Below are 18,630 nucleotides of genomic sequence, written 5' to 3' on the forward strand. Positions count from 1 at the left end.
AGTCGTTGCGCTGCGCGCCCGGTCCCGCCTGCGCCGGCGGCGTGTGTGGCAGCCACCGCAGCTCTGGGACCCCTTCCCGCCCTCACCACAGGGAGACCGTCGGCTGGTCCTGCGCGCGGTCCGAGGGCCCCTTCCCGCCCTCACACGCCGCACGTGTCCCCGGGGCCGTTGCGTTTCCCGTCCGAACGCTCGTCCGAACGCTCAGTTTCTGGTTCGGCGTGGCCTCGGCCGAGGGCGGCGTAGGGAGGCCGCGGTCCGTTCTTCATGGTGGTTCCCGACAGTGCTCGCGCCGCGGGTCGGCGCAGTTTCCCAGCAAAGGTCCCGGCCACGTTGAGAAGAACGGGGTGTGCGGGTGCGTCTGTGTTCGTGGTGCGCACGCGCGGAGTGTCGGGGTCTCCTGGACCGGACCGGGCGGCTTGCTGACCACCCCACGGTCCTATGGATGCGCGGCACGAGCCCCCACAGGCCCCCCCAGCCTTCGCCCCCAGGGAGACACAAGGAGGCCCGACCCGCGTGGCCCAGCAGAGCACACGTGAGGGGTGGACAAAAGGGACTGTTCTCTGCTTACGGGGGGAAGAGGCAGCTGTCCCTCTCCCCTCTTTAAAGGGTCTGCCCGCTCCAGTCCTTCGGTATGTTAGCGAGTTCCCCCAGGACCCCACGGCCCCAGCGCCTCTTGGCTGGTGTCCTCAAGCTCGGGCCTCTCTCCTTGAAGTGTGCGTGCCTGCGACGGGAACGTGTGCTGCCCGGGGCCTAGGCACCTACCCCAAGGGCGGAATCCATGGCCCGCCCTTTCCCTAGAGAAGCGACGCGACCTTTCCGGACCAGAGGAGACGACGGCACAAGCAAACGGCTGCAGAGCTGATGCCGTCGGAGGTGAAGGGTCCGAGCGAGCCCCGGCTTTTTACAAAAGCACAGGGAAGCGGGGTTTCCCCAGCGCTTCTGTCTGCATCTTCAACCTGTCCGTGCCTCCCTGCTCTCCCCGTTTCTGTGCCGGTACCGCACGCTCTAAATCACGAAGTCCTTAGAGTAACTCGGGGATGTCTGCTGGGACAGGTGTCTCCACCTTTCCGTTATGTTGAAAAGCTGTAGCCATTTACTCTCCAGTGACATTTTACAACCAGGCCAAGTTTCACCAAAACAAACCCAGAGGGGCCTTTATTTTTTGTTTGTATTTATTTATTTATTATTATTATTATTATTTTTAAAGATTATTTATTTATTTATTTGACAGACAGAGATCACAAGTAGGCAGAGAGGCAGGCAGAGAGAGAGGGGAAACAGGCTCCTTGCAGAGCAGAGAGTCCGATGCCGGGGCTCGATCCCACGACCCTGAGATCATGACCTGAGCCGAAGGCAGAGGCTTAACCCACTGAGCCACCCAGGCGCCCTATTATAATTTTTTAAGGTTTTATTTATTTGACAGAGAGAGGGAACACAGCAGGGGGAGTGGGAGAGGAAGAAGCAGGCTTCCCGCTAAGCAAGAAGCCCCATAGGGGATTCGATCCCAGCACCCTGGGATCCTGACCTGAGCTGAAGGCAGACGCTTAATCCAGTGAGCCACCCGGGTGCCCCTATTTTATTTTATAATTTAATTTAATTTATTTTATTGCACTTTGTCTCAATAGAAAGGTCTCCGAACCTAGAGCAAAATCAGGGTTGGTTGGACCCTCTCGGCTGGTCTCCCCCAGGGCGGAGTTTCAGTTCCTGTTCCGCCCACCCCACCCATAAACTACATTTCCCAGCAGGCTCAGCGCCCCCGCCTACGCACTTCCTCCCGGCGTTCCCCGCGGCAGGAAGGAGCCGAGCGGGCTCGAGGCCGACGCGACCAGGTTTCGTCGCCGCTGCCGCCGCCGCTGCTGCCCCACCGCTCTGAGAGGAGTCGTAGCCGCCGTCCCTGCCGCTCTCGCCGGCCACCATGTCCGCCCAGGCGCAGATGCGGGCCCTGCTGGACCAGCTCATGGGCACGGCCCGGGACGGTGAGTCGGAGCGGCCGGACCGGCGAGGGGTTGGGGCGGGAGTGAGGCGAGGCCGCCGGGCGGCCTGAGGCGGGGGCCGCGACCGTCTGCGCCTGCGCCGGACACCCTCCCCCTCCCCCGCGCGCCGACCGCAGGCGCCGGGCCTTTGTCTGAGGCGGCGGCGGCGGCCGGCTTCTCCCTCGCTGACGGCAGTGCCCCGGGTGGCTCCTGCCTCGGCGCCCGAGTCGCGGGTGGGGCTCCAGCCCCGGTCCCACGGGCCGTCCTGCGGCTTTCTCCCTGGCCGGCGCCGCGCCTCGCCCCGCCCCCCGCTCGCGGCCTCGCGCCGCCCCGGCAGGCCGCGGAGTCGGCGAAGGGCGCGTCGGCGTGGGCTGCACTTCGCCGGCGGCGGCGGCGGCGGGGCTCCGCGGGAAGGACGCTCCGTGCCAGCCGAGGGGGCCGGGCGGGCCCGCGACCCCGGGCGTGGCTGCCGTGCCCGGCGCCGCCGTCCGTGGAGCTTGTGCAGCGCGGGTTCCCGCGGCGCCGAGCGGGCCGGCCCTCGCAGCCGCGCGGGGGCCCTCCGTTGAGCTAGCGCTTGCAGTCGTTAGGTGCAGGTCGGACAGGGACGGCGTAGGGAGGCCGAGCGGTCGCGGTGGTTGTCTCGGGAGCGAGCGGTCGCGCCTTCGCGGCCCGGTGCGCCCGCCGTGGTCTGTGTTTTCTCTTCCGCCCGTGGACGGAGCTGTAGTTCCCGCTGGCACACTCGCAGGGCTGTGCGGACTCTTTGCACTCTACTCCGTAGGGGAATAAGTGCTTTTTAGCGTTCTTTATATATTGAGTTGCTTTTGAATTGCTTCCCATACTTGTATTTCCTACAAACTGAACAATTGTGGCCCCTCTATTTTATTCATAAAGGTTCAGTGTATCTTTGCCTGCCTACATCAATCTGCAAGGGAGTTGCAGAAAAGCCTCATGTTCATCGAGCCGTGAGTCACAACCAATTTCTAAGCTGTTATAACGAAAAAGTGTGTGCTTTTTTTCACGAATAACTTTAAAAGTGTAGTTCAGAAAGCAAACATTTTCAGTAAAGAGACACGACATGAATCCTGGATGCTTGCGAATCCTGAAGTGTATTCCTCCTCTTCTCATATGACACAGCTCTGTGTAGACACAGATTAGCTTTAAAGTTTGTCACGTTCCACTTTGCCTTTACTTTTATGTATCGTTCCCCCAACTTCCTTACTGCAGGTGGGGCAAGAAAACTTTCCCTTTAAAACTTTTCAACAGCGGGCATAAAATTCTGCAGCTGAGGTCTTGAAGAATGCAGATGGGTACAGTATGTGTTGGAACTCACAGTGTGTATTGACTAATCTAGTTCCCCCCTTTTTTTTCTCCTTTGGTATTGTCTTGTTAAAAGTGACTCCCAGGTGCCAACTTTCTTTTTTAAGGGTGGGGGCGAAGGGGACAGGAAGATTAAGTCTAGATCATTTATCAGCCAGTGGTAGAGTTCGAAAGCTTTCTTCTTCATGTGATTTTGGGCAAAATACTGCCTATGTATTTGTCCATAGCAGAACGATCAGAGTAATACGTAGCTTCTGTTGGTGGACACTACCAGCCATAAGTCAGATGTGGTGATTCATGGCCCTCTGATCAGCGTGGGGTTTGGTATCATTGCCCACATGTATGTGTGCGGTTAACGGCCTTTTGGTGCTCAGCCTCTTACTTCAGATTCCTTGACTTCTTTGGCACAATGATGGAGTCAGATCTCATAAAGTGTGTGATTCTTCATGATACATTTAGCATCAAAAAACATCCGTATCCCGCTCCAGTTGTAAATACCTCTAGATCAGCCTTCCATTGTATTTGGTAGTCTGCCAACCATCCAGGTGAATTGTCGTACCAGATGTGCTTTGGTGCTTAATGTGGTAATATTGTCTTATTTAAAACCACAAATGAATTTCAGGAGACGAAACCAGACAGAGGGTCAAGTTTACAGATGACCGTGTCTGCAAGAGTCACCTTCTGGACTGCTGCCCTCATGATATCCTGGCTGGGACGGTAGGTGTATTCGGGGTTGGGGGAACATCATGGAACACTCAGACATGGGGGCTGCCTTTACCAGGCAGAAATCACTTACTGCCTTTCAAATGATAGATTGTTAATTTGGTGGAATCTTGTTATGGGACCTACTTCACTGCTGTAAGAATTTCTCTCTGTAAGTTACCATCTATTTTGTAGAACCACTTTTATGGAGGTTCATAACCAAGTAGTATGAGTTGTATCATTTGGCTAAACCAGAAAAGTACGGTTCAGATCAGCCTTTAGTTCTTTGAAAATTCCGGGTTCATTGGTTGGGTTTCATGATTGAGCATATGCCGGTGCTAGACTTTTGATCTAACGACATACTTTCCTTTTTTTTTGTTTGCAGCAGTGCAAGGTTTATTGAGTGATAGCCGAGTGATAGTACAAAGTTCCTCAGGAGGGAGGGGACCTGATAGGGTTGTCCAGGTTGTTTTTAATAATTCAGTAGGATATACCAACTGAGTTTTTAGCATTGTGTTACAATACCCTTTCAAGAAATCAGCATGTGATCCAATGAATATCCACCTCTAAAATTGTACATTCACTTTGGACGAACCAAATAGATAAAGGCTAGTTTATGGAATATGCATTTATTCAAAATCAAATAGGATTGGAGAAGACCAAAGGGTAGAGAACCATCTACAGCGATACTGTCACTTAGAGCCAAGGAGTCCTGTAAAGACCACCACCGTGTTTGGATGGCACAGCCACCTCATGGAGTATGAAAACTGTCTGCTCATTTTAAGGGTCAAGTGTGCATCCACTAGGGAACATTTTCTTCATGATTAATTGTTGCTGTTCTCGTTACCATTGTGAGGGGAGCAGCCTGTGGGAAATCGCACGTATGTATTAGATCTTCTCAAGCTGACTCTACAGAGGGCAACTAGGAGATGAATGTCCAACATTGTCCCTTTGTTACCTGAGGTTTTGCCTGTAGTTGGACCTGATGTAGAGAGATGCTTTGCTATGGATTGTTGTTTATACCATCAGTGTAGACTAATGGCTTCCACTGGTTAAGAGCAGTTCTGCTGAAGGAAAATCCTGTAGGGAGGCATCAGAACTTGGAACTGCTGATTGCTCTTAAGGGGAGAAACCAAGGGATGGATGTGCACGAGTGTGAAGCATCTCGGTTTCTTGAGGGGAGGTCAGAACCCTGGGTAGCATTGTTCCAGAATGCTGGTGAGAAAAGTAACCAGAATGAAGGCATTTCCTGCCAGCGTTTATTGTGTCAGGTACAGATGAATTCCTCAGCTATTTACTGAACACCTGCTGTGTGCCGGGCACTGTGGATATGGTGCCAGTAAAATAAAGGCTTCAGCCAGTGGAGGAAGAAGACGGACAATGAATAGATAACGGGTTGTTTTAGTTATCGCGAAGTGGCTAAGTGAAAGTGGCTGTAATCATCCGTCTTCACAGGATTGCTCCAGGCCCAAGTTGTTGCTCAGAACCATCTCCTGTCATTAGAGGTGAGGCACGGAGGAACAGAAGTTACAGTTTCATCGAGGCTTAACCGGAAAATACAGTATTGGTTAGTGAGTCTGGGAGAATAAGATAGCTGGAGGGAATGTAGTGTAACTTGTCTCAGTGGAAGTATGTTTGTTTTCCAAAAGTTCTGAAAGGAGCCTTGAGTACCCTTCCGTGTCACCAGTGCGAGGCAACCAGAGGGTAGAGAACACAGGTGTTCCTTCAGTAGAAACGATTTTGACATGCTGGATTTAACAGCCTCTTAAAATCTTCTGGAAGAAGATTTACTGTGGTATTTCAGCTGTGTTTGGTGCTTAGCTGCCAGGGGAACTGGCCCGCCAGTATTTCCTGCCTCCTTGGCAAAGCTGAAGATACACAGTCAGAGAGTAACCATGGAACCCAGGTCTGTCCTCTGCTTGCATTAGCCCTGGCTGCTTGAGACTTCTCAGCCAAAGGAAGGCCAGCAGTAGATTTTTGCTTCATGAGTGGTTCAGTGATGTCAAAATTTTCTTGACAGTTGAAGTTCGTAGAGCGGTAATTTATTTGTACTTAAAATGGCTTAGTAGTGAAGGTTTTAGTGCTTCCTTCCGCTGGTGGTGGGTTTTCTTGGAGTTACAGAGTTTTCATTAGCTTTTAAGCATTTCTGTTTGCCAGTTACTTTGCAGCAATGGTTCTTGGTTTTCGTTTGTGGAGACTGTATATTTTATTTTATTTTACTTATTTGACACAGAGAGATAGTGAGAGAGCACAAGCAGGGGGAGCCGCATCCAGGCAGGCAGAGGGAGAGGGAGAAGCAGGCTCCGCCCTGAGCAAGGAGCCCGACATGGGTCTTGATTTCAGGATCCTGGGATTATGACCAGAGCCGAAGGCAGCCGCTTAACCCACTGAGCCACCCAGGCGCTCTGAGACGGTGTATTTTAAAGAATCATCCTGATACTTAAAAGAGAGAATGAAGTGAAAGTTGTTCAGTGGTCCAGGGAGAGCGATTCTGGCTCGGCTGGTAGAAACGTTGTTGCCCTGCCTCTAGATTCCCCTCAGGTAACAGAATCCCAGGGCTACATGTAACTTCATGGGAAGAATAATGAAGAGGAGAGGCCTTTAGTGTTTAAATGCAGAAGTTGACCTCGGTCTAAAGGAAGATGAGCTCCGCAGTAGGGAGCCGGCTGTTGGTTCTATCACTGTTCATACTAAAGGACGTTTTGTTAGTGAGCAGGGCGTGCACGTTCTATGAGACTAGGGCCCAAGAGTCAGGTACTGCCAGCCACCCTAATTGGCCTAAAATGTTAAGTACTTTATAATCCATGAAGTTTTTGAGCTCCTTTTGGACATAGTTGTACTCTGAGCTTAAAGGAGGTCCTGGCCTCCATCATTGATTGTTTGTTTACTAGTTACGAGGACACGTTTTGGTCAAAATGCTTGGGCTTTGCAGGTGTCTCCTCACGGTTATGCTGGGTTTTGTTAACTTGCACTGTGTGACTTGATAGCAGACAAACCTTGCTTTTGCTCTTGATGGCCAGAGGCGGAGGGTGCCGTCTCAGAGTCCCACTCTCAGATTCATTGTTGCGCATGTGCTTACAACACACAGCAGCACATCAGGCTAATCTTACTGGTAACACAGGTCATTTGTTTCAGTGAAACAACCTTTTGTTTCTCAAATGGGACGACTGAGTGGCCTGATTCTCTGTCTCCAATCATATCCAGGGTCATTTACTAGGTTAGGAGAGTGTTTGGAGGATTTTTTGGACCTGTTCTGCTTCATGTCTTCTGATATCCGAAGAGGTGTACAGAGCCAAGCGTTAGGTTGTGTTGTAGTTGCCCAGACCTGGTTGCTATCTGCTCTGTCCTTGTCCTTTCTTTGCACCTTAGGCATTGAGCATCTTGCGTACTGAAGATTGCAGGAAGGAATGCCTAGAAATTTGTGGCTGTTGGTGATACTCTTGTTTTCTGGTGTCTTCCTTGCGGCCTCTCCCTTCCTCCATGCTATTGTTTACTTAATAGATGTTTCTTCTTCATTTTTAAAAGATTTTATTTATTTATGTATTTAGAGAGAGGCTGAATGGGACAAGGGGGGAGAGGGAAAGGGAGAGAATCCCAGGCAGGCTTCCCGCTGAGTGTGGAGCTTGCCGCAGGGCTCTATGCCACATCCCTGAGACTTGAGCAGAAATCAGGAGTTGGACACTCACCTGACTGAGCCACCCAGGTGCCCCACTGAATAGATTTCTTACATGTCTGATGCAAAAGTAAAACTAGCAAAAACTAATTAATACGGTTTCCATTATTAGTCCAGTATCTCTGGGTCTAGAAGAGACAGAAACCTTCGCACTTAAACGTATCAAAGTGTCATATTATCATGGTGATAGAAGAAAAGTACGATTTCTTGGCTATGTACTGTTTCTTAATATTTTTATTACAGTTTACTGTTCAAAAAGGTGTTGTTTATTTTGGTAACAGTTGAAACACCAGGTCATGTGCTTTCTGCAGTGGGTAGATGTTCATGTGTAAACTTCTGTTTCTTTCTCACAGCGCATGGATTTAGGAGAATGTACCAAAATCCACGACTTGGCCCTCCGAGCAGATTATGAGATTGCAAGTAAAGAAAGGGACCTGTTTTTTGAATTAGATGTAAGTTTTATTTTATGTTGATTTGTCTTTACCTTGAAGAGCCAAATACCAACTAACAAGAATAAAAATGTAACATTTGTAAGTTATGCAGCAGAATAACAAAAGAGATAATTTGTTATTCTGCCAGTAGGGCTGGGAGCTAGAATGGCAAGTAATACTTGCTGTCACCTGTGAGTCTACCACCCCAGCACTGTTGTGCATTTTTGTGTGTATCATTTCCTTTTAAAAGTGTTATTATGTATTTTTATGGTTCCTTGAACTTTATATTTTTGCTTGTTTTTAAGCCTTAAAAGAATAGTTTCATAGCACAATCTTTAATAACCTTACTTTTTCATTCAGTATTGTATTTTTGTTTACCCGTTTTTTTGGGTTTGGTTAATCTCATTGCTGCTTGAGTATGCCCCAAACTCTCTTCATTATCCATAGACACCTGGCTTGGTTCTTGGGTGTGGGTTTTGTTTGTTTTGTTTTGTTTTGCTACTACAAACAGTATTACGAATGTTCTGAAATATATTCTTGGTATATGTGTATTAGGGTTCATTTAGGGTCTGTTTCGAGGGGAGGAAGTTTTGGCTGGTAAGGATTGTATACGTTCATCCTTGTGAGCTGGTTTTGTAATGGCGTCCTTTCTCTGTCTCATTTCTGTTGTTGATAAAGCCATGGTATCAATTTATACCCCAATAGTGTTGAATTTTTGCAATTCACTGGTTATAAAATGGAATTTCACAATTTTTTTTTAAACTGTTACCTCCCAAAGGAACCCTTTTTTAGAATTTTCTTCCTAATATGTCCCCTGTCCTTCAATGAAATTTTGTTACCACAGAAACCTGAGTATTACCTTAATGTGCTGTAGTATTCCAGGCCACAAACCACTGTGATAGCTAAGATTTTTTTTTCACCCTTTAAAACAGCAGTTTTCACCTCTGAGTGCAGGATTTAGCCACCCCATTTGTTTTTTTCTTTTTTCTAACTGTCCATCACTAGTGTGACCAAAGGTCACTAAAGGGGTGTGGTGGCATTCAGGTTCCTGAGTGAAGACTGGGAAGGGACAGAACTTGGTGTGGGGAAGCCACGGAATGGCGTCTCTTCTCACCAAAGGACATCATAAAGGATGTGTTGTAGCTGGAGTAAACTCTCTTTAAACAGTAGTCTTGGGGCACCTGGGTGGCTCAGTGGGTTAAAGCCTCTGCCTTCTGCTCAGGTCATGATCCCAGGGTTCTGGGATCAAGTCCCACATCAGGCTCTCTGCTCATCAGGGAACCTGCTTCCTCCTCTTTCTCTGCCTGCCTCTCTGCCTACTTGTGATCTCTGTCAAATAAATAAATAAAATATTAAAAAAAAAACACAAAAAACAGTAGTCTTTTTTTTTTTTTTTAAGATTATTTATTTATTTGACAAAGATCACAAGCAGGCAGAGAGAGAGGAGGATGCAGGCTCCCCGCTGAGCAGAGAGCCAGATGTGGAGCTCGATCCCAAGATCCTGAGATCATGACCTGAGCCGAAGGCAAAGGGTTAACCCACTGAGTCACCCAGGCGCCCCTAAGCCAGTAGTCTTAAAAGTCATTAAGATTGGGGCGCCTGGGTGGCTCAGTGGGTTAAGCCGCTGCCTTTGGCTCAGGTCATGATCTCAGGGTCCTGGGATCGAGTCCCGCATCGGGCTCTCTGCTCAGCGGGGAGCCTGCTTCCTCCTCTCTCTCTCTGCCTACTTGTAATCTCTCTCTGTCAAATAAATAAATAAATAAAATCTTTAAAAAAAAAAAAAGTCATTAAGATTAATTCTTTTCAAATTCCTTTAACCACCCTGTGCTCTCAGTGTTGAATATTTGTATTAACTAAAAGTGCCTTTATCAACAGCTTGACTAACAGAAGAGGCTTGGAAAGGGAATTTTTCTATATTATGAGTTTACGTTCTTCAGTAACCTGCAGGTGCTTATGCAAGGAGGCCATTACTTTCGGATGTCAAGTTTCAGAAACTGGTAGATACACAGGTGTATTTTTTGAAATCTCAGATTTAATAATGTTTCCTGGATCAGAGGTCTTAGCATTTCTACTAAATCAGAATGTCAGTGCATTTTTTTTTTTTTAAGATTTTATTTATTTATTTGCCAGAGAGAATGAGAGAGAGAGCGTGAGCACAGGCAGGCAGAGTGGCAGCAGAGGCAGAGGTTAGAAGCAGGCTTCCTGCCGAGCAAGGAGCCGGATGTGGGACTCGATCCCAGGACACTGGGATCATGACCTGAGCTGAAGGCAGCCGCTTAACCCAACTGAGCCACCCAGGCGTCCCATGTCAGTGCATTTTTTAAATGCCCTGATAAATTTAAAGTTAGACACAGATGAGTAGAAGAAATGGAGTCAGTGACTGAAACACACATTTAGTGTATTTTGAAGGAGGTGTGTTTAGCCAGTGTGCAGAAGGGTAGAAAGTGTTCTTTTGTTTGTTTTTTTGTTTTGTTTTGTTTTTAAAGATTTTATTTATTTATTCGTCAGAGAGAGGTCACAAGTAGGCAGAGAAGCAGGCAGAGAAAGAGAGAGGAGGAAGCAGGCTCCCCGCCGAGCAGAGAGCCCGATTCGAGACTCGATCCCAGGACCCTGAGATCATGACCTGAGTCGAAGGCAGCGGCTTAACCCGCTGAGCCACCCAGGCGCCCCTGTTTGTTTGTTTTTTTAATGGATATTGTTGAAAACTATCCATTAGCCAGTAGGAAAATACCCAGTTGGATCCCTAGGAAATGAATTTTGTTTGTCATCTTAATGCTATAAAGTCTAGAAGCTATAAGAGGAAGGAGGGTACATTTGTGTAAAAACTTGAAATTTAGTCTAACAAAAATACCTGTACATGAGATGCCTGGCTTGCTCGGTCTGAAGAGCATGTGATTCTTGATCCTGGGGTCACAAGTTTGAGCCTTGTGCTTGGTGTGAAGATTATTGGAAAAAAGTTCCCTTTTGTGCAATGAGAATAAATTGGGACAGGACATTGACAGTGTGTATGATGATGGGCTAGTTATCTTAAATGTAAAATTCATCATAATTGACAAGAATGGTATCAGTGGCTCAATTTAAAAATGAGCAAAGGATAGAAAAGGACATTTCCCGTGGGCATCTAATCCTGTGACAGATGCTCCCCTGGCTCAGAACCGAAGAAATGGAGGGTCAGATAGTCCTGATACACCTCCTGGTAACTTAGCGTCTCAAGATGTGAAAGCACATGCCAGCCCGGCCAGTTCTAGGATCACACCTCACTGGTACAAAGACATACCTGTCCTAGAATATTCCTACAGCATTCATAGCTTCAGGCAACAGGAACCAGGTTGGCTTCCTCAGTAAGGGACTGCCTAAATCAGTCACTCTTTAGGGTAGAATCATGGATAACTGTGAAAAGAAAATTGGCCTGTTCGTTGTATTGTTGATGTGAAAGTATCTGCAAGACAGATTAAGTGGATAAGCAAAGTCTAATATCCTACTTCTCTAGTGTTTATTTTTTTGATTTAATTTTTTGGGAAGAATTTATTTATTTATTTAAACAAATAAATAAATAGGAAGCTCCACTCTTGCGGGAGTGGAGGTGGGGGCTGAAGGAGAGAGATAAGCAGACTTTGCGCTGAGCATGGAGTGGGTGACAGGGCTTGGTCTCACAACCCCTGAGATCATGACCTGATCTGAAATCAGGAGTGTAACACTCATCTGACAGAGCCACCCAGGTGTACCCCCATAGTGTTTGGTTTTTTAGGATTTTTTTTTTTTTTTTTTTTTAAAGATTTTATTTATTTATTTGACAGAGAGAAATCACAAGTAGATGGAGAGGCAGGCAGAGAGAGGGAGGGAAGCAGGCCCTCCGCTGAGCAGAGAGCCCGATGCGGGACTCGATCCCAGGACTCTGAGATCACGACCTGAGCCAAAGGCAGCGGCTCAACCCACTGAGCCACCCAGGCGCCCATTAGGATTTTTTTTTTAAAGGATTTATTTTAGAGACCGAGTGGGCACGCGTGTCCGCGGTATGCGTGCAAGTGGGAGGGACAGGGGGAGCAGCAGAAGCAGATTCCCCTCTGAGCTCGGAGCCCTACATCAGGCTCAGTCCCACAACCCTGAGATCAGGACCTGAGCTGAAACCAAGAGTCCAGTGCTCCAGGTGCCCCTTGTCTTGTTTTTTAAACAATGTGTTAAGTTGCATACATCCTTTTTTTTTTTTACTGATTTACTTATAAATGAGCTGTATGCCCAGCATGGGGCTTAAATTCACGACCCCGAGATCAAAAGTTGCATGCTCCACCAGCTGAGCCAGCCGGGTACTCCTCCACAGTGTATCTTGTGTTTGTTTTATTAAGGAGGGTGCTGTACACTTGTTAACATATTTAGATGTGCAGAGAGGTGTTTTAGAGGAACCCAAGAGGTTATAACCACTCTTAACTTGGTTGGAGGGTTAGAGCGGGGCAAGAGACCTTTGTGTACTATGTGAAAATTTATCATATATAGGGATCACTTTTTCTGTTAAAAAGGTAACCACCTCTCCCCCCAACTCCTTAAAGATCACTTTTGATCTTATAGATGGTTCATATTAAAATGTGAAGTGGAAGAAGTCCTCTTGCCCTGAAAATGAAGGGCATTTTGGAGTAGCCATATTTGAAGGAGGACAGTCTGTCAGGGTATATAGGAACTCATTCCAGAACTCTGCTGTTGGGAACATATCTTAGGGATATGTGCAAATGAGTGCACAGAAGAGATGCTGGTTGCAGAATTTTTTTAAAGGGAGAAGAGTTTAATTACACAGTGGAGTGTTGCATTATAAAGCTGAGAGGAAGATACCTCTGGGTGTTGAGGGTGGAGATTTTACCTTAAAAAGTTTCTTCAGTGGGTTTAAGATAAAATTCACATGCCATACAAATTACCCCACCTTTTGGTTTTTTTCTTTTCTTTTTTTAAGGTAGGCTCCATACTTAGCATGAAGACCTTGTTTTGAACTTATACTTCTCAGTAGTGATTGGATGTACATGGGTTACTTTGATAAGTAATTAAATATGGCCTGACTTTAAATACCAAGCTAAAATAACTTCTTATCTCCTTAGTTTTACAGAATAAATTTTAATGGAAAAACAAAGGCTTTTCTTAAAAGACAGATTTGTAAAGTTAATTTAATGAAAATCAGTATTTTTAAATCTTTTTGGTAGGTAATGCATGTTCGCTGGGGGAGATTGCAGAGGTCTAAAAGGTTCAGATAAAAAAGTCTCCCCTTTCCATGTAACCAGCCATCCAGTAGTTCTCTGTAGGTTGGTTTCATCTTTTAAAGGTAGCTGATTCAGGATGAACAGATAGGATTATCAGAAGGCTAGTTGTGATGTTTTGTGTCAAAATTGAGAAGCAAGAATCCTTCAGAAACATTTTGGTCAGATGTGGTTAGTGGACGGATTCTTGCTAAACCTGACCTGCTGCTGGTGCTGCTGGGCTCCTGGGCTGCCCTGAGGCCCCTGCACTGTGCAAGGCCCCGGCCCTGGACCAGCATGTGGCTCCCAGGGGTCCCTCTTGAGGTTGGTTCCAAGGGCTGTAGTGTGGTCATCACTGTTGGGAAATGGGCCCGGGTTTCATTGTCATAGGGTAAACCATCACTAATGGAAGATTGGCTCCGGGTTTTTTTAGTAGTGTCTTTTTCCGTAGCTCACCAGATGTTTTGGGGAGTATCTCCATGATTGGCAATAACTCTGTTACACGGGCCCACCATTTACCAAGTACCCTAAGCCTGATGTTATTTGCCAGCATTAATGGAGGCAGCACCATGAGGTGCTGGCAGAGGAGTTGGATTTGGAGTGGGCCACTCAGGGCAACACCTGACCACAAGCTCAGAAAATTTGTTTTAATATTGAGAAGTTTATCAAATATATTAAAGATAGCAGACATTAAGTTATATTTTAAAACCGTTTTTGTTATACATAGGATGTGTTTTTTTTCTTTAGAACAATTATTGTAGTCGGGTCAGTGAGAAAGCTTTGCGTGTTCCACAGGCCTGCTAAGACATGCATGCGTTTTGTTTATTTTGTTTATTTTTTTTTAAAATTGTTTTAAATTTTATTTATTTATTTGACAGACAGAGATCACAAGTAGGCAGAGAGGCAGGCAGAAAGAGAGGAGGAAGCAGGCTCCCCGCTGAGCAGAGAGCCCAATGCGGGGCTCGATCCCAGGACCCTGGGATCATGACCCGAGCCAAAGGCAGGGGCTTTAACCCACTGAGCCACCCAGGCACCCCATTGTTTATTTTTTTTATAAAAGAAAAACTTGGCTAAAACTTGGGGCTTTAGTTGATTTATTCATGATTCATTAGTTTAAAATAAAACCTGTCTTTACAGAGTGCGTCATTAAGATTTTTTTCTTAAGGTTTTATTTATTTATTTGAGATAGAGAATGAGAACAAGGAGGAGCAGCAGAGGAAGAGGGAGAAGCAGACTCTCGTGAGCAGGGAGCCTGATGTGGGACTGTCGCAGGACCCTGAGATCACGACCTGAGCGGAAGGCAGAGGCTTGACTGACTGAGCCACTCTGGTGTCCCTGTTGTTAAGATCTATTTTCATAATTAGTTGCTGAATTTATAGATTGACATTGGACTTTGGGTGATCTTTTATAAGAACTCATCAGCCCATTTTACAAATTTAAAATATTAAAAAAAAAATTTTTTTTAAAGATTTTATTTATTTATTTGACAAAGAGAGATCACAAGTAGGCAGAGAGGCAGGCAGAGAGAGAGAGAGAGGAGGAAGCAGGCTCCCTGCTGAGCAGAGGGCCCGATTTGGGACTCAATCCCAGGACCCTGAGATCATGACCTGAGCCGAAGGCAGCAGCTTAACCCACTGAGCCACCCAGGCACCCATATTTAAACAGTTTTTAAGAAGATGTCTTATAAGAACATTTGCGTATGTATGAGAAGACCTAAGATGTTCATTGCATCATTTTGCATTAGTGAAAAAGTGAAAATACCCAAATAACTTTCTTCTCAGAGGACCTAAAGTAGTCATGTTACAGTTAAATAAAATATTGCATGGCTGTAGATTGTAGAAGACAGATGTATGCATTGGTATGAAGAAGAAAAAATGGAAACTTACTAAACTGCCTTGTTTGGTTGGAATAAAAATTGAGTGCTTAGGTATGCATCTTAATGCAGTTTTTAAAAATATATACCAAATTCTTAAGTTTTTGTTTTTTTTCTAAGCCTTGTGGGAGCTGTTGGGGGGCAGTATGGAGGGAGAGAGTGAATCTCAAGCAGGCTCCATGCCCAGCTGGGAGCTAGATCTCCTGACCCTGAGATTATTACCTGGGCTGAAATCAAGAGTCATGCCTGACCCGACTGAGCTACCCGGGCACCCCATTAAGTGATTATTTCTTGTGAGAGGAGAGAAGAAACTACATTTTCTGTGTCCTGTGCAGTTATCAGGTCCTGCTAGCTAATGTAATAATAGGCAGAAATGAATATGTAAAAATATTTCTGTCTTGTGATTTATTTTTACAAATTTCTTGCTTTAGGAAGTAATTAGAAATATAGTCAGAGGTTGGTACATAAATGTGTTCATGGTAGGATTGTTACAACGTTGGAAAATTGGACACAACAGAATTCTTTGTTCAAAAAGTGAGAAATGAGTTAGCAAATTAAGATTACTCCTGCCCTTGAAACTTTACAGAACCTACTTAATGACAGAACTGTGGTGATATCACGAGCAAGACAAAGGTGCAGAATTGTACCAGAGAGTTCACCTCTAGATTTTGGGAGGGGGTGCTCACTGAAGATACAGTACTTAGAGAATGGGTAGATCTGGCCTTTAAAACACGGAATGTGCCCTCCCCTCCGTTGAGCGGTCCTTTAGTATTTGAAATGCAAGGAAGCAAACACTTTATTTATTTATTTAAAGATTTTATTTATTCATTTGACAGAGACAGAGATCACAAGTACACAGAGAGGCAGGCAGAGAGAGAGAAGAGGAAGCAGTCTCCCCGCCAAGGAGAGAGCTCGATGCCGGGCTTGATCCCAGGACCCTGAGATCACGACCCGAGCTGAAGGCAGAGGCTCAACCCACTGAGCCACCCATGCACCCCAAAGCAGACACTTTAAAAGCAACAACTCACTGTTTTTTTTTCTTTTTTTAAGCCTTTTTAATTTAAATAATCTCTACACCCAGTGTCCGCTGGATTTGTGACCTAACTCTTCCTACTGAGCCTCTCCAGGAGGCCCAGCAGCAGCAACTTGCTTCTTACCCCCCACAAGTGAACCTTGGCTAGTGAGGCTTTTTGTGGTGTTCTGTTGGAAGCCTGGGTCACACTGCCAGTTTAGGAATAGGTTTTGGGTTAGAATTCTGAGGTTCTGTTGGCAAAAAGGAGGGTAGGAAGTTACATTCAGAGAGCATTTTAAAGCTATGATTACATGGATTATTTTTCAGTTAAGAAAAAAAAGACCAAGAGGGTGCCTGGGTTAAGGGTCTGGGTCCTGGGATTGAGTTCTGAATCAGGCTCCTTGCTCAGTGGGGAGTCGGCTTCTCCCTCTTCCCCTCCCCCTGCTCCTGAGCATGAGCAGTCTGTCTCTCTCAGATAAAATCTTTTCTCTTTTTTTTTTTCTTTTATATATTTATTTATTTGACAGAGAGAGAGATGACAAGCAGGCAGAGAGAGAGGAGAAAGCAGTCTCCCTGCTGAGCAGAGAGCCCGATGCGGGGCTTGATCCCAGGACCCTGGGATCATGACCTGAGCCGAAGGCAGCGGCTTAACCCAGTGAGCCCCCCTGGCGCCCCTCTTTTTTCTTTTTTGAAGTTCAAACATTCTTTTTCTTTTTTTTTTAAGATTTTATTTATTTATTTGACAGAAATCACAAGTAGGCAGAGAGGCAGGCGGGGGTGGGGGGGCGAAGCAGGCTCCCGGATGAGCAGAGAGCCCGATGCGGGGCTCGATCCCAGGACCCTGAGATCATGACCTGAGCCAAAGGCAGAGGCTTACTTAACACACTGAGCCACCCAGGCATCCCAAATAAAATCTTAAAAAAATTTTTTCTTTTTTAAATGTCTAAGAAGGGTTGATTTACAAGGGATTGATTGATTTGAGAAAGAGAGATTGCATCCCTGCAAGGGAGGGAAGAGGCAGGGAGAGAATCTCCAGCCAGCTTCCTGCTGAGTGCAGAGCCCAGTACAGGCTCAGTCTCAGGACCCTGAGATGATGACCTGAGCCAAGACCAAGAGTTGGACGCTTAACCATCTGAGCCACCCAGAGTTTTTATTAAATTTTATTCTGGAGAATCTCAAAAATCAAAAGTGGAATGCAGTCATACAGTGACATTCCTAGTACCCATCACTTAGCGTTGGGAATGATCAGCCCACAGCCAGCAGGGTTTCATCTCCCGCAGCTTCTCACAGATCTGCAGACAAACCGTGTGCGTCTCAGTCAGTCTGTAAATATTTCAGCATTGTCTTTGCCATGTGTGTTGAGATCTGGTATCACGCTTGGAATGAAGAATGCACTTGGCATGTTTTTAAAAATGTGTTCAGGAAAATTTTTAAAGATACAGAAGTGGACAGGATATTGTAATGAAATTTCTGGGTTCTGTCTCCCAGTTTTCGGTGATTATTGACATGAAAACTCTTCTTTTGTCTTTATCTTTGCGTTTCCCCCCTGGATATTTGGTAGTATTTTTTAGGGGCATCTGGGTGGCTCAGTCGCTTAAGCGTCTGCTTTCAGGTCCAGTCAGGTCCTGGGATGAAGCCCCACGTCCGGCTGCCTGCTCAGCAAAGAGTGTGCTGCTTCCTCTCCCTCTGTTCCTCCCCTAGCTTGTGCTCAATTTCTCTCTCTCTCTCTCAAGTAAATAAAAATCTTTAAAAAAAATTATAGTTTTTAAGTACTATCTGGACCCATAGTGGAGCTTGAACCCACAACCCTGAGATCAAGAGTCACGTGCTCCCCTGAGCCAGGCAGGCGTGTGCCCCCCCACCCCCGCCCCATACCTGGATTTCTTTATACTAGCTACTAGACAGAATTTCCTCTGTAAATACTCTATCTAGAATTTGAGGATTTTATTAGAAATGGTCATCTTTAAAAATAATTTCTTAGCATCTGACTGACAGTGTTCGAATTTTCCAGATTGCTTCAGAAAGGATTCTTTTATAATTTAATTTCTTTGACTCAGGATTCAAAATAAGGGCTACATGTTAGAATGCTTTCGTAAACCTTTTAAAATCTATTTGTTTGAAAAAAACTAATTTTTTAGAAGTCTCATACCCTGGATTTTGGTGATTATAGCTTCATGATGTCTTGTTTAACATGTTTCCCTGGTCCTTGAAATTCTTGCTCTGTAGGCATTGAGTCTGGAGGCTTGATCATCGGATTAAGGTTCTACGTTGTGGCTGGAACATTCCGAGGCGGAGCTTTGCACCTGCCCTTGGACCACCTCCGAGGCAGCAGTGGTTGCAACAGCTTTGACCTGCCGATGGTCAGGGCCCCCGTCTGCCTTCGGCCTGGTGCTTTAAGCGGCAGATGAGCGTTATTGCCTAGATGTGTTATTT

General features: G+C 46.1%; 1 protein-coding gene across 4 annotated transcripts in view; it reads left to right on the plus strand.

Moving 5' to 3' along the window:
* Positions 1-1,769: 1,769 nt before the first annotated feature.
* The window catches only part of LUC7L (LUC7 like), a 37,596-nt gene continuing 20,735 nt past the window's right edge, over positions 1,770-18,630 (plus strand). For 2 of the 4 annotated variants that reach the window (XM_059415857.1, XM_059415858.1), the window contains exons 1-3: positions 1,818-1,976; positions 3,913-4,007; positions 8,019-8,117. In XM_059415857.1, coding sequence (XP_059271840.1) covers positions 1,916-1,976; positions 3,913-4,007; positions 8,019-8,117 — 255 coding nt within the window. In that variant the 5' untranslated portion in view covers positions 1,818-1,915. Of the gene's footprint in view, positions 1,977-2,864; positions 2,936-2,958; positions 2,975-3,912; positions 4,008-8,018; positions 8,118-18,630 lie in introns of those variants that run through there. The other 2 variants (XM_059415860.1, XM_059415859.1) reach the window with 2 other exon arrangements.

Source organism: Mustela nigripes, chromosome 11 (genome assembly GCF_022355385.1).
Source record: "Mustela nigripes isolate SB6536 chromosome 11, MUSNIG.SB6536, whole genome shotgun sequence".
Taxonomy (NCBI): domain Eukaryota; kingdom Metazoa; phylum Chordata; class Mammalia; order Carnivora; family Mustelidae; genus Mustela; species Mustela nigripes.